The sequence below is a fragment of the Eublepharis macularius genome, chromosome 2, assembly GCF_028583425.1.
Source record: "Eublepharis macularius isolate TG4126 chromosome 2, MPM_Emac_v1.0, whole genome shotgun sequence".
In the NCBI taxonomy this organism is placed as follows: Eukaryota; Metazoa; Chordata; class Lepidosauria; order Squamata; family Eublepharidae; genus Eublepharis; species Eublepharis macularius.
Genome location: NC_072791.1, coordinates 235,379,232 through 235,393,054, shown reverse-complemented (window position 1 = coordinate 235,393,054; position 13,823 = coordinate 235,379,232). Strand labels below are relative to the sequence as shown.

The 13,823-nt window shown below is 43.0% G+C and overlaps 1 protein-coding gene across 1 annotated transcript in view; it reads right to left on the bottom strand.

Annotated features, from left to right (window-relative positions):
- The window catches only part of LOC129324707 (aldehyde oxidase 3-like), a 147,162-nt gene that overhangs the window by 123,808 nt on the left and 9,531 nt on the right, over positions 1 to 13,823 (bottom strand). The window contains exon 6 of the mRNA XM_054972081.1: positions 5,765 to 5,845. Coding sequence (XP_054828056.1) covers positions 5,765 to 5,845 — 81 coding nt within the window. The remainder of the gene's footprint in view (positions 1 to 5,764; positions 5,846 to 13,823) is intronic.

Below are 13,823 nucleotides of genomic sequence, written 5' to 3'. Positions count from 1 at the left end.
GAATTTAAAGAGAGTGTTGGTAGTCGGAATCTATGCACCCAACGGTGCAAAAGAGAGCTTCTTTGAGGATTTGAGGAAGCATTTAGATGATCTTTCATATGACCAAATAATTCTTGCTGGAGACTTCAATGGAGTGACAGACTTGGAACTGGATAAAAAGACTACAATGACACAAAAGAAAAGAGGACTATTACCAAAGCTCTTTTTTGAGTTGATTCAACAAGAGACTCTTGAAGATGTATGGAGGAGAGAATATCCTAAAAGTAGGCAGTTTACTTTTTATTCTGCAAGGCATTCCACGTTATCAAGAATTGACATGATCTGGGCCTCAAAAGATTTGGCGTTATGGACTAAAGATGTAGAAATAATGCCGATGGTAGGCTCAGATCACAACCCAATTATGTGGAAGCTGGGGAAAAGGAGGAAAAGGAAAGCATGGGAATAAATGAGGATTTGTTACAGGAAAAAGAGAATATGGAAATATTGAGAAGAGAGACAAAGTTTTTCATTCAATACAACGTGAATAAAGAAGTACCAACTGATAAAGTTTGGGATGCTTATAAGGCGGTTATAAGGGGCATACTAATGGACTTAAATGGTAGAGCAAGAAAGAAGAAAGAGGAGAAGAGACAAGAGATTGAGGAGAAAATTAAAACTAAGGAAATACAGCTAAAAAAGAGACCAGGGAAAAAGAAATTATACCAGGAAATTAAGATATTGCAAGAACAGCTAACAGCAATGAGTAATAAAGAATTGGAGTGGAATCTCAAAAGGCTGAATCAGAAAGTGTTTGAGGGTGCAAATAAACCTGGGAAGTACCTGGCATGGCAACTGAAGAAAAGAAGGGAAAAGAAAACAATAAATAAAATTTGTGAAGATGACAAAACGTATTTGGAACAGAATACCATTAGTAGAGCCTTTTATAAATTCTACGCTAAATTGTATAATAAGAAAGAAGTAAATAAAGACTCAATAGCGCCATATTTGGAGAAAATGACACTTCCAGAAATCTCGGACGCTTGGAGAAATAAATTGAACAGTGAAGTAACGGATGAGGAAATAAGTAAGGCAATACAATCTGCAAATCTAGGAAAGGCGCCAGGGCCAGACGGACTTACAGCTAAATTTTATAAGATTATGGTCAATGAGCTGGCACCATTCCTAAAGGAGGTGATCAATGGAGTTTTAAGGGATCAAAGGATTCCAGACACTTGGTCTGAAGCGAACATATCATTGATCCCAAAAGAGGGCCAAGACTTGACTAGTGTGAAAAACTACAGACCTATATCGTTACTCAACAATGATTATAAAATCTTTGCGAAGATACTGGCGGAGAGACTGAAGGGGTGGCTTTCGGAAGTTATAGAGGAGGAGCAAGCAGGCTTTCTGCCAGACAGACAAATAAGAGACAATTTAAGGACAGTGATTGATGCTATTGAATATTATGATAAGCGTTGTGATAAAGAGGTTGGTTTCTTCTTTGTTGACGCTGAAAAGGCATTTGACAATTTAAACTGGGACTTTATGTTTGCCACTATGGAAAAGCTACAATTAGGAGAAAGATTCATCAGAGCAATTAAGGAAATTTATAGAGACCAGACTGCAGCAATTGTGGTAAATGATGAACTGACCAAGAAATTGACTATAAGCAAAGGAACAAGACAAGGTTGCCCGTTGTCTCCACTGTTGTTCATTTTAGTATTGGAGATTCTGATGATACAAATACGACAAGATGAGGAAATTCGAGGAATAAAAATAAAGGATTATTCATACAAGGTCAGAGCATTTGCGGATGATATAATGTTAATTGTAGAGGACCCACTGGAGAACATGCCAAAAGTGATAGATAAGATTAAGGAGTTTGGGGATTTGGCAGGTTTCTTCATTAACAAAAAGAAGTCAAAGATAATATGTAAAAACATGACTAAGCAGAAACAACAATTGTTAATGGAAACAACGGATTGTGAAGTAACAAGTAAGGTGAAATATTTGGGAATTGAATTGACTGCAAAGAATATAGATTTGTTCAAGAATAATTATGAAAAATTGTGGATTCAGATTGAGAGAGACTTGATTAAATGGAATAGGCTCAATATGTCATGGTTGGGTAGGATTGCAGCGGTTAAGATGAATGTGTTACCAAGAGTGATGTTTTTGCTACAGACAATACCAATCATCAGAGACTCTAAACAATTTGAAAAGTGGCAGAGGAAAATATCAGATTTTGTATGGGCAGGCAAGAAGCCTCGAGTGAAAATGAAAGTTTTACAAGATGCAAAAGAAAGAGGCGGAATGCAACTGCCCAATCTGAGACTTTATCACGATGCAATCTGCCTAGTTTGGCTGAAAGAGTGGATGACATTAAAGAACAAGAAACTATTAGCCCTAGAGGGATATAAAAAAATATTTGGATGGCATGCATACCTATGGCATGACAAAGTAAAGGTCAACTCGATGTTCCTGCACCATTTTGTACAGAGAAGTCTATACACAATCTGGAAGAAGTACAGAATTTACCTACAAGAAGGAACTCCTTGGTGGGTGGTTCCATATGAGGTGATAGACCCGAGAGCTGTTGACAACGAACGACAATGTTTGACATATAAAGAAATAACTAAAATAGAAGCATCCAAACTTAGAATAAAGACGCAAGAGGAACTATCACCGAACTACGATTGGGTCCAGTATAGACAGATCAGAGATTTGTATAACTCGGACTCTGTAAAGGGAGGTATACGAATAGAGAATTCGGAACTAGAGCAGACCCTTTTTAAAGAGGACAAGAAAAGAATATCCAAGGTATACCAAGTACTGTTGAAATGGTATACTGAGGATGAGATAGTAAAAACACAAATGGTGAAATGGGCTATAAATTTTAATAAAGAGATAACAATGGAGGCATGGGAATACTTGTGGAAGACTACAATGAAGACAACAACATGTACAAATATTAAAGAGAATATTTACAAAATGATCTATCGTTGGTACATGACACCAAAGAAGATTGCGCTAGGGAACTTGAACACTTCTAATAAATGATGGAAATGCAGGAAGCATGAGGGCTCCCTCTATCACATGTGGTGGTCGTGTGATGTAGCTAGGCAGTACTGGGGGGAAATAATAAGAGAAATGAGCGAAATTTTACAATTTCAAATAAATAAGAACCCAGAACTCCTGCTACTAAACTTGGGAATGGAGGGAATTCCAGCCCATCATAGGACGTTGATATTTTATATGACAGCAGCAGCCAGACTTTTGTATGCGCAAAAATGGAAAGTACAAGAAGTGCCAACTATTGAAGATTGGATTTACAAATTGCTGTACATGGCAGAAATGGACAAGATGACAAGAAAACTGAGAAATCTGGACTCAGGGCAGTTTAACACAGATTGGGAGAAGCTGAAACAATATCTGGAGAAGAAATGGGAGGTGGGAGGAAAACTGTGGCAGTTTGAGAACTACTGAAGTATAATAAAATGTAGAGGGGGGTGACTTTACCGGGGGGGGGGAAGAGATAAATGTGAATTTATAAGCAGTTAGAATAACAGATTGATATATATATAGATATATATAGGTTAATAGATAGAATATTGATAGAAAATAATTAATGATAAGGTTTAAATATAAGTATTGGGTAACCAACAATATTTTCTTTCTTTGATAAGATTTGTATGCACCAAACTGAATGTACAGAAGAGTCAAATTGATTGACTATGATATGAGTTATATAGAATTACCATAAAAAGATACAATGAGTAATATATAGAGAATAAGTTAAATTGCTTGATTTAAATGTAAGATCTTAAATGTAAGATTTTTATGGTTTATGATATATAGAAATATTTAAAACTGGAAATGGGATAAATTGTTTATCCAAGATAGAACCAAAGACTTACAGTTTGGGTATATAACAAGAAAAGTAGTTAAGGATGTACTGCTTAGTATAATGGAGAATGTATACTTGTTTTAGATAGAGGAATTTAATAGAAGTAAGGGAAAAGGGACAAAGGGTGGGAAAGCTGTTGGAAGTCAACAAAAGGGGGGGAAAGGGAGGGGGTTAGAAGTGAAAAAATTTGGGGAAAATTGAATGTAATGTAAAAAATAATGGATTCTAACCCAATAAAAAAAATTTTCAAAAAAAAAAAAGATCATGGAAGCTAAGCAGGGTCGGCCCTGGTTAGTGTTGGGATAGGAGGCCGCCAAGGAAGTCTGGGGCCGCTACGCAGGGGCAGACAATGGCAAACCACCTCTGATCACTGCTTGCCTTGAAAAACCCAATGGGGCCACCATCAGCCAGGTGTGACTTGAAGGCACAGGACAGTCATTGTCAGGTCCCAGTTACAGGACAAATCACATCCTGCAGAATTCCTAGCATGGGTAAATAATTTTCACTACTTTCTTTAACAAGAAAAACTTCTGGGGAAGTCAATTGACTCAGATGCTAACATACAAACTTCTGCATGCGCACCATGATATCGTCCTTACCCCAAAATGCTCCCGGAGGTTCCAGGATGCAGCCCAGCAACCCTAGAGGTGCAGTTTGGGAGGTGTGAAGGTCCCAGGCCATGAAGGCCTTTCAAGGTGATAACCAGAACTCTGAATTGGGCCCAGGAGTGAACAGGCAATTGACTCAGCATTGAAGTCAGAAGCTCCAATCCATTGACTCCACGCAAGAGTCTCACTGTCCCATTTTGTACCCATTCATGCTTCCAAGGCAGCCCCACAGAGAGCACATGGTAGTAGTCTAATCTGGAGGTTATGGGAGTGTGGATTAGCACGGCTACCTCAGCAGAGTCCATTTAAGAGGCCATCTTAGAAGCCAGATGGAACTGAAAGAAGGCACTCCTAGCAAGGGCACCAACCCTCTTCCACATTGAGTCCAAGAGCTCCTCTAATCTCTGGGCTGGATCTGCCAGAAAAAGCTTCACCCGTTTAAGGCTGGAAGATCGACCCCAGCTAAGCACTCTGCCTTCCCACCCGGCATCACCTCCGTCCTGTCTGGGTTAAGCAGCACTTTGTTCAGCCTCTGACGCTTGGCCACAGCCTCAAGATGCTGGCCCAGGACCTTCACAGTTGCTTCCGGAGGGCTGAGTTAATGGTATATACAGGTGGGAGCCATTCACATATTGGTGACAACCCACTTGAAAGCTCCCGAGGCTCGTGGCCAAAGGTTTTAGATAAAGACTGAAGAGTAGTGGAGATGAAATTAGAAATAACATAGAAGAATGACTTGACCTGTGATGATAAGAATCATAAAAGATCAGGGATGGAAATGAATATGAAATCAGACAACGTGGTTACAGAACTTCTGCCCTCCTCAACTCCTGGAAAGAGGTCAAAAGTTTAAGGTGGGCAAGTGGTGGGAAAGCAAGACCACAAGGTGGAATCACTTGTTAGGAGAGGAAATGGAGGCGAGAGTACTTAACCCTTTCTCGGTCCATCAGTTCTCCATTTCAAATGCCCCTCCTCGACAATTAACTTGCTTTCCTTCCTCATCCGTGTGCCAAGATTGGAAGAAAGAACATTTTGAGGGGAGACCTAAACTCCCCTCCATCCTGCCCACGGATTCCCCCACCCCTGGAAGTGACCCCAACACCTGCCTTTGTGTTAATGGAAATGGTATTTAAGGAGACGAAGTTTGATGGTATCACATGGAACTTCACCCATAGCCTGCCCAAAGCATATTGCCACATTTCTCTTTCAAAACCTATATGCCTATTAAAACTTATTCTCAACAAGCACAGGTAAAAAGATTATTTCCTACCATGAGTTCGGGAGGAAATATATAATCCTGGGTTGGGTCCCTGGGCTGGAATTCTTCTGGCTGGCACAGACCTGAGCACATCTAAATGAAAAGAAGTTAAATTTAGCATTGGCATATATGGACATGGGTAAAAACGGATCAGTATTTCAGAAGTGTCACCTCTGCACACCATTGATCCAGATAGCTCTGAGTGCTCAAATGTGTGCACGCCTCTCTTGTCATGCAAGAAATAACTCATTTTCTTCTCTCAATGGAAGAAGCACCGGCAGTTTTTAACTAGCCTGTATTGTTTATTATTCCATTGCCATATACTGCAGTTTATTCTTCCTGATGGCTCACAGCCCTGTGGCAGCCACAGCACCCGTTTAGCTGAGCAAGCACATTAAACCCACAGTGAGGCAGTCGTAAGCACACTGCTGTTTCATCAATCCTACGTATGCTTTTATCATGACCGTTTCCAGCTTTTGCAGTGAGATGGCAAAAGCCAGTCTGGGCTGAGGCAGGGCCCATTGGCCACATACACTCTTCTATCACTTGTTGACGTGGCTCCGAGAAGTCAGCTTGTGGGCCGACAGAGAGCACGCAGTAAGGGCCTTTCAGCTGAGAGGCCATGTGCTCGCATTGTGCGCCTGCAGTCGCAAGGATTGATTATCACTCTATTACTGGGCAAAAAAATGAACAATGTTCCACCAGGCTTACGGCTGAGGCCAGCGCCAGGGCCATCATTGAGCCTCCCACCGGTCTCCGGTATTCGAGTACCACTCGTGCCTCTGTCTGTCTCCTCTTTGTATCCTGGGGGCAGGAATGTGTAGCCAACCATATCAGGGTTTTGCATATATATAATTTTAATTGCTGGATTTTATTGTAGAATCTGCTATGTAATTGTATTTTATGACTGTTGTACCCCGTCCTGAGCCCACTTGTGGGGAGGGCGGGTTGAACACCGAATAAACTAAGCTAAACCAAATGCTGCAGTTCACAGAAGAATTTATTGGTGGCCGTCGATTTTCGCCATCAGCTTCCCCAGTGAGGCTGAGCGCATTTCAGGTGCAGCACCCTGCGATCAGCAGCAGGGGACGTTTCACAAAGGCCTGTGCCTGCGAGTGCTGAAAACCGGAGGGTCCTTTCTACTGCGTAGCACTCTGGGCAAGTGACAGCGGAGCTACAGCCCACTTCACGGCAGCACCTGTAGGCCCCGCCCACAGCGCAGTCCGCTTCCAACTAGAGTACTACAGGCTTACGCTTTGACATATGTAAAGCCACGTGGGGCTCTTTTGCGTGCAAGCGATGGGATGGGATGGGAATGCCTGTTTCTGGTGGTGCTGATGTGGAGAGTGCGCCTTAAAACGAGATCACATGACACACATTCTACGTTGCTGTAGCACAATATTAGAGCTGAACGTAGCAAAAGTAGTAGCGGTAGAATTTGCAGAGGTGACATTTTTAACCGTACAGTTAAGACGGGTTAAGAGTCCTCATAAAATGTAAAGAATGAAGCAACCAGCATGCATTTGCAAAGGGATCTACCACATCGATGTATTCGTCAGGAAGCAAAGATGGCAGCAAATTCTGGTTGAAAGTCCCTTTGGGGGCAAATCTGAATTTGCCTTTTTATAATGTGTGACAACATGGGCCACAGTGCCAACTGCAGCACCCGTAAGCACGATTTCACTGCACCAGTCCCAAACCCTCGATCGAAAAGAGGCTTTTTGAAGCATGCCGTTCACTGTTCAAATCAAGGCAGGCTGCTACTAAAGGGGTGGGAAGTGGCCACAAGTGATGATGGAGACGTTGGCTCTTCGAGAGTCTTCTTAAGCCGGCTGCAATTGGTGGCCGACTGAACTGCAATGGGGAGAAGTGCCTCTCTTCTGGTCGGTGCAAGTTTTGGTGCCTGCCCACCAGTTTTGGTGCTCAGGAGGATCCCCTTCCATGTTGGCTCCGTTCCTTGTTCCCATGACCAGCCCAGAACCGCTCCTCCCCTCTGTGGGAATGTGTGCTAAGATCCTGGTGTGTAGTCAGGGGGGCACTAACTTAATATTGGCACCAGGAGATACTTACAACAGGACACAGACAAAGCGTTAGAAGAGTTTCTGCTTAGGGTCTTCAGGACCCTTTTTTCCTAAATTGCCAGTGCCAGGGTGGTGCAGGGGTTAGAGTACTGAACTGAGATCCGGGAAACACAGGTTCAGATCCCCACTCTGCCAGGGAAACTCATTGGGTGATCTTGGGCCAGACACACACAAACAAACACAGCTCAACCTACCTCGCAGGGTCATTGTGAGGATAAAATGAGGAAAATTACGAAAGCTGCTGTGAGTCCCCACTGGGGAGAAGGGCAGGGCAAGATCTAAATGAAGTGAGTAAAAGGAGATGATTCCATCATGGTGAGATGATGGGATGGTGGGGGTGCAGCTACTTGCTACCAAGGAGTTGCACGAGCCAACCCGTGAGCTCCCCCAGGGCATGAACACACAAGCAACCAGACCAATCGTTTTCTTTAAAAATATATTGTTTATTAAATAGATAAACAAGCTAATAAGACTATAGCCAACAGATAAGTCACACAGACGAGAAAAAAACAAAGCTAGCTTTTTACTACCTAAGACTTTCCAAGAATTGTCAGGTGGTGGTATAAACGTACATCTAAGAGCAGGCCTCAATGTAATGTGGCCTACGGCAGCAGCAGACCTGCCCAGCATACATTCGAGCGTACCCAAATCACAGAGAGGAGGCCTGCCTCTGGGGCAAGGCTGTGATGATCGTTTCTAACCCCCCAGACCAGGTGATGGTAACCTCCAATCCAGCCAGCCCTTACAGACTTGTGACTCCTGAGGGCATGTCACCCCAGTATCCTGTATCTTTAAGAGATTGTGACCACAGCCAGTTAGGCTAAACATTTAAGTAACTGACTAACTACGGGGAGGCACACTTCTGCAAGGTGTAAGGCTGAGATGTTGAGGGGATTTTGGTATTGGTTAATAAAGACATCCATGTGTGAGTTAGGATTGCCAGGGCCCTGTACCCTCCCGCTGGGAGAGGGGGACCTGGCACTTACAACAACAACAACAACAACAACAACAACTGTTCTTATATAGCGCTCTTCTAGACAGGTTAGTGCCCCACCCAGAGTGGTGAACAAGTTAGTGTTATTATTATTCCCACAATGCAGCTGGGGAGCTGGGGCTGAGAGGAGTGGCTTACTCAAGGCCACCTGCTGAGCTCATGACAGTAGTGGGAGTCGAACCAGCAGAGTGCCGATTCACAGTCAAACCACTTAAACTCTGTGCTATGGCAGCAAGGTGTTCTCCGACACCTGAGTGATGATGTCACCCCCAGAAGTGACATCATCATGCCACCTGTGGGAATGCTTCTGCGCTCCATGCGGGGCCGATTTGGTCCTGCACAGGAATGCTTCCGTGGCTGGCGTAACAACATCACTTCTGGGGGGTGACATTGTCGCGCCTCTTGGAACTGCTTGCTTGACGTGAGTCCCTGGGGTACACAGAAAGAAAAGAAGTGGAAGAAGCACAATCGTAATCACAAAATACAATTATATTCCACAAAATTACAATTGCAAACTCCACAAACGTGCAGAATCACAATTCTTCCGCCACAATAGGTAAATATGATACAAAAAATTCAAGCCGTAATACATATAGGCAATAGGCTATATAGAGGTACCAGTCAAGAGTCCAATTAAAGACCAATCGTGGTCGTATCAAGTAACAGTGTGAATGCGTATACAAAAGGCAGTGCTGCAAGCAGATAATTGGTGAAGTACGTGGATGGCAACGAGTATGAGCCGGCAGTCTTTCTTCGCTCGTTTCAGACTGCAATGTCTTTCTTCAGGCCACCATATCTGGAAATAACAATGCACAGTAATACTACAATTATCATGCCAATAGCACAAGATGTTACAAAATTAAACGCCATTCAATTACTTACATCAAGGAAAAATTTTCAATCCATTCAATTCCACCAGGGTACCGCATCCGTAATACCATAAGTTATCCAATGTGAGACACAAGCCCTCCTTTCCCATTTAAATATATCTCCTGATAAGTTAATTGAAACACGCCCAAATTAATAAGGGTTCCATTGCACTTTTCCCCATTTACCAATTACAAGTATTATATAAAGTTTTTAATAAATATCTCAATAATAAATACTTGATAAAAATGTTTTAAAATTAAAACTTTTAGAATGTAGTATATTCTAAGTGGGGAAGGCACTTAGAGAACCGGCGTTTAAGGGCGAGAAACTAGAAGGGGGGGGGGAAGAGGGGGAAGGAGAAAAGGAGGAGGGAAGGTCATATAAGAGAACTTAAAGGGGACTATATAAGGCCTATTGTTATATTCATAAAAAGGATGAAAAATCGATGTCATGATTAAGGCCATGAGGGATCATAGTGTTTAATCGAAAGATCCATCTGATTTCTGCTTGAAGGAGGAACTTCACATGATGTTCAGACTTCGATATCGTTTCCAAGACCGAGAAACAAAAGGTTCTGTCATTAGGATGTGTAGAGCGGAAATGTTGGTATAAGGGTGTATCCATATTAGGATTTTTTATCCTTGAGATGTGCTCTTGGATGCGAAGGCGGACCGGGCGGGTGGTGCATCCCACATACAGGAGACCACAAGTACACTGGAGGAGATAGACGACATATGGAGTATTGCATGTAGAGAAAGATCTGGAATAGAGTGGTTTACCGGTGAGTGGATGGCAGATCTGTTTTAAGTCTATGCAGAATCTGCATACACTGCAATGACCACAGGGGAAATGTCCTAATGGAAGATCGTTTTTTTCGGTCCCTCTCCTGAAGTCGGAGTGCACCAACATGTCCCGCAGGCTCTTGGTTCTCCGGTAGCCAATTTGAGGTGGTTTGTCACATCCAGGTAAGTTTTTAAGTATATTCCAGTACTTTCTGATGGTCTGAGTGATCGCTCCTGACATAGGAGTGAAATCAATGGCCCAGGTAATCCTATCTGAGTCCCGATCTCGAGGTCTATAAGTGAGTAGATGGGATCGGGGTGTTGACTCGGCTCTTCTCATAGCCCGATTTACAGTCCAGCTGGGGTAATTACGTGCCATAAAGGCTGCCCCCATTCGTACTGCCTCTTTCTGGAAGTCTTGTCGGACCGTAGCATTCCTTTTTATACGGAGGAATTGTCCCACTGGTATATTTTTCTTTAGAGCTGATCGATGGTGAGATGTATATTCCAGGTAAGCTGCTCTATCTGTGGGTTTTCTATAAGGCTTAACCCCAAGTGATCCCACTGCTCGTTTAAACACAATCACATCTAAAAAGGAGAGATGTTCTGAACTGCTTTGATATGTGAATTTAATGTTAGGATCGATCCCATTAATCCAGTTCATGAATCCCTCTACCTGGTCCTTATGTCGAATTATGCAAAAAATGTCATCAATAAATCTCCTAAAGCAAATTAAATCCTCATGAAAGGGGTTGGATATTGGATTATAAATGAACCGTTCCTCTAAATCCGCCATATACAAAACCGCAATACTGGGAGCCGCCGGGCACCCCATAGCGACTCCCTTAATTTGATAAAAAAATTGGGATTCGAACCTGAAATAGTTCCTTTCCATTATAAGGTCTAACAGGTCTAGGAGGAAGCTGGTAGGAGGTGACCTCTCAGGACGGGAGTCAAAAACCTTCTCAATTACTATCCGAGCATCTTGATGGGGGATGGACGTATAAAGGGACTGAACGTCCATAGTAAGTAACTGTACTCCCTCTGGGACATCCATATTTTCTATTAGTTGGATAAAATCCGTGGTGTCCTGAATGTAGGATTTTACACTCTTTACAGCCGGTTGTAACAAGCGGTCAATATAGATAGCTAACGGCTCTAGTACCGAATTGCAGGCTGATATTATTGGTCTTCCTGGGGGGGATTGTAACGATTTATGAATCTTTGGTAAGCAATAGAAGACTGGGACTCTCGGATCTAGATTCAACAGTGCTCGATGTAATGACTGATCAATGAAATCACTACACAAGGCATTATCAAGCACTATTTTGATAACCTTTGTAATTTCCCGTGTTGGATCGCCATCTATGGGGCGATAGAATTCACAGTCCTCTAATTGTCTTAAAACCTCTTGCCTATAGTCTGTGCTGTTTAAGACTACAATACCCCCCCCCTTTGTCGGCTGGCTTAATAATAATGTTGGCATCCTTCTGTAAGTCCCATATCGCTGTTCTTTCTCGGTTGGTCATATTATGTCGGATGTGACGCTCCTCTGTCTCTAACTTCCCTACCTCTTCTAGAACCAGTTTCTCAAAGGTCTCAATCTGTATATCAGATACACGAGGTGTAAAAGTCGATTTGGATCTCAGGCCATCAAAAAGAGGAGCTGAACCGGTGTTACCAAAATATTTTTTCAATTTTATTTGTCTAAACAGTTTGAATAAATCTACCTGGGTGCTTAGCCTATCATATCGGGGGGTTGGTACAAATCCTAGGCCTTTGTTGAGAGCATCAAGTTCAACTTTGGAGAGGGATCGTGAAGATAAGTTAAATACTATATTCTGTGTCTCCCTCGACGGGACAGCCGTCCCCGTGCCAAAAAAGAACGTCGCGGTTGTTGGATGGGCACTACGCGATTCCTAAGGTTGCGGCTCCCCTCTTCTCCCGATAACTCTGTGTCTGAGGGGTCTGTAGTATCGAATTCCAGCCCCCCAGATGTCGTTGGTGCCCAGGTAACCCTTTTCTTAGGGGCTTGCTCCTTCCAATTGTAAATGTTCCCATTGGAATAATCTTGTTTATCCCGATTGAGTTTCCTCATCTTCAAGTCTTTCAATCTTATTTCGCAGTCTCTAATAAGTCTGTTGGTCTCCTCTAGTTTTTTCTTAAAGTCCTCTTCTGAGTAGTCAGATTTTAACTGTGTCTTTAAGTCCTCAATTCCCTTATCTACCTCTGCCTTCTCCTGAGCTATGCGTTCAATCAACAACAGCATTAAATCAAAGGAGCACTTATTTAGGATCGACGCCCATCTCTTTTTAAAGGGCTCATCCGTTTTATACATCCCGGGGGGTTTGTGCATGCGTAGCCCCCTTGGGATGATATGTTCTTTACAGTACTCCGTAAGGGAGGCGGCATGGAGAGTTAGTTTGGTGGACTTATTTAATTGCTCTGTTAATAAATCCCAATCCTGGGCTGGAACCTCACCTCTATTGGCGGACAGGGAAGGGATAATAGACAGAATTCTATCTCTTTCAGTCAGACTGAAAGAGATAGAATTCTGTCTATTATCCCTTCCCTGTCCGCCAATAGAGGTGAGGTTCCAGCCCAGGATTGGGATTTATTAACAGAGCAATTAAATAAGTCCACCAAACTAACTCTCCATGCCGCCTCCCTTACGGAGTACTGTAAAGAACATATCATCCCAAGGGGGCTACGCATGCACAAACCCCCCGGGATGTATAAAACGGATGAGCCCTTTAAAAAGAGATGGGCGTCGATCCTAAATAAGTGCTCCTTTGATTTAATGCTGTTGTTGATTGAACGCATAGCTCAGGAGAAGGCAGAGGTAGATAAGGGAATTGAGGACTTAAAGACACAGTTAAAATCTGACTACTCAGAAGAGGACTTTAAGAAAAAACTAGAGGAGACCAACAGACTTATTAGAGACTGCGAAATAAGATTGAAAGACTTGAAGATGAGGAAACTCAATCGGGATAAACAAGATTATTCCAATGGGAACATTTACAATTGGAAGGAGCAAGCCCCTAAGAAAAGGGTTACCTGGGCACCAACGACATCTGGGGGGCTGGAATTCGATACTACAGACCCCTCAGACACAGAGTTATCGGGAGAAGAGGGGAGCCGCAACCTTAGGAATCGCGTAGTGCCCATCCAACAACCGCGACGTTCTTTTTTGGCACGGGGACGGCTGTCCCGTCGAGGGAGACACAGAATATAGTATTTAACTTATCTTCACGATCCCTCTCCAAAGTTGAACTTGATGCTCTCAACAAAGGCCTAGGATTTGTACCAACCCCCCGATATGATAGGCTAAGCACCCAGGTAGA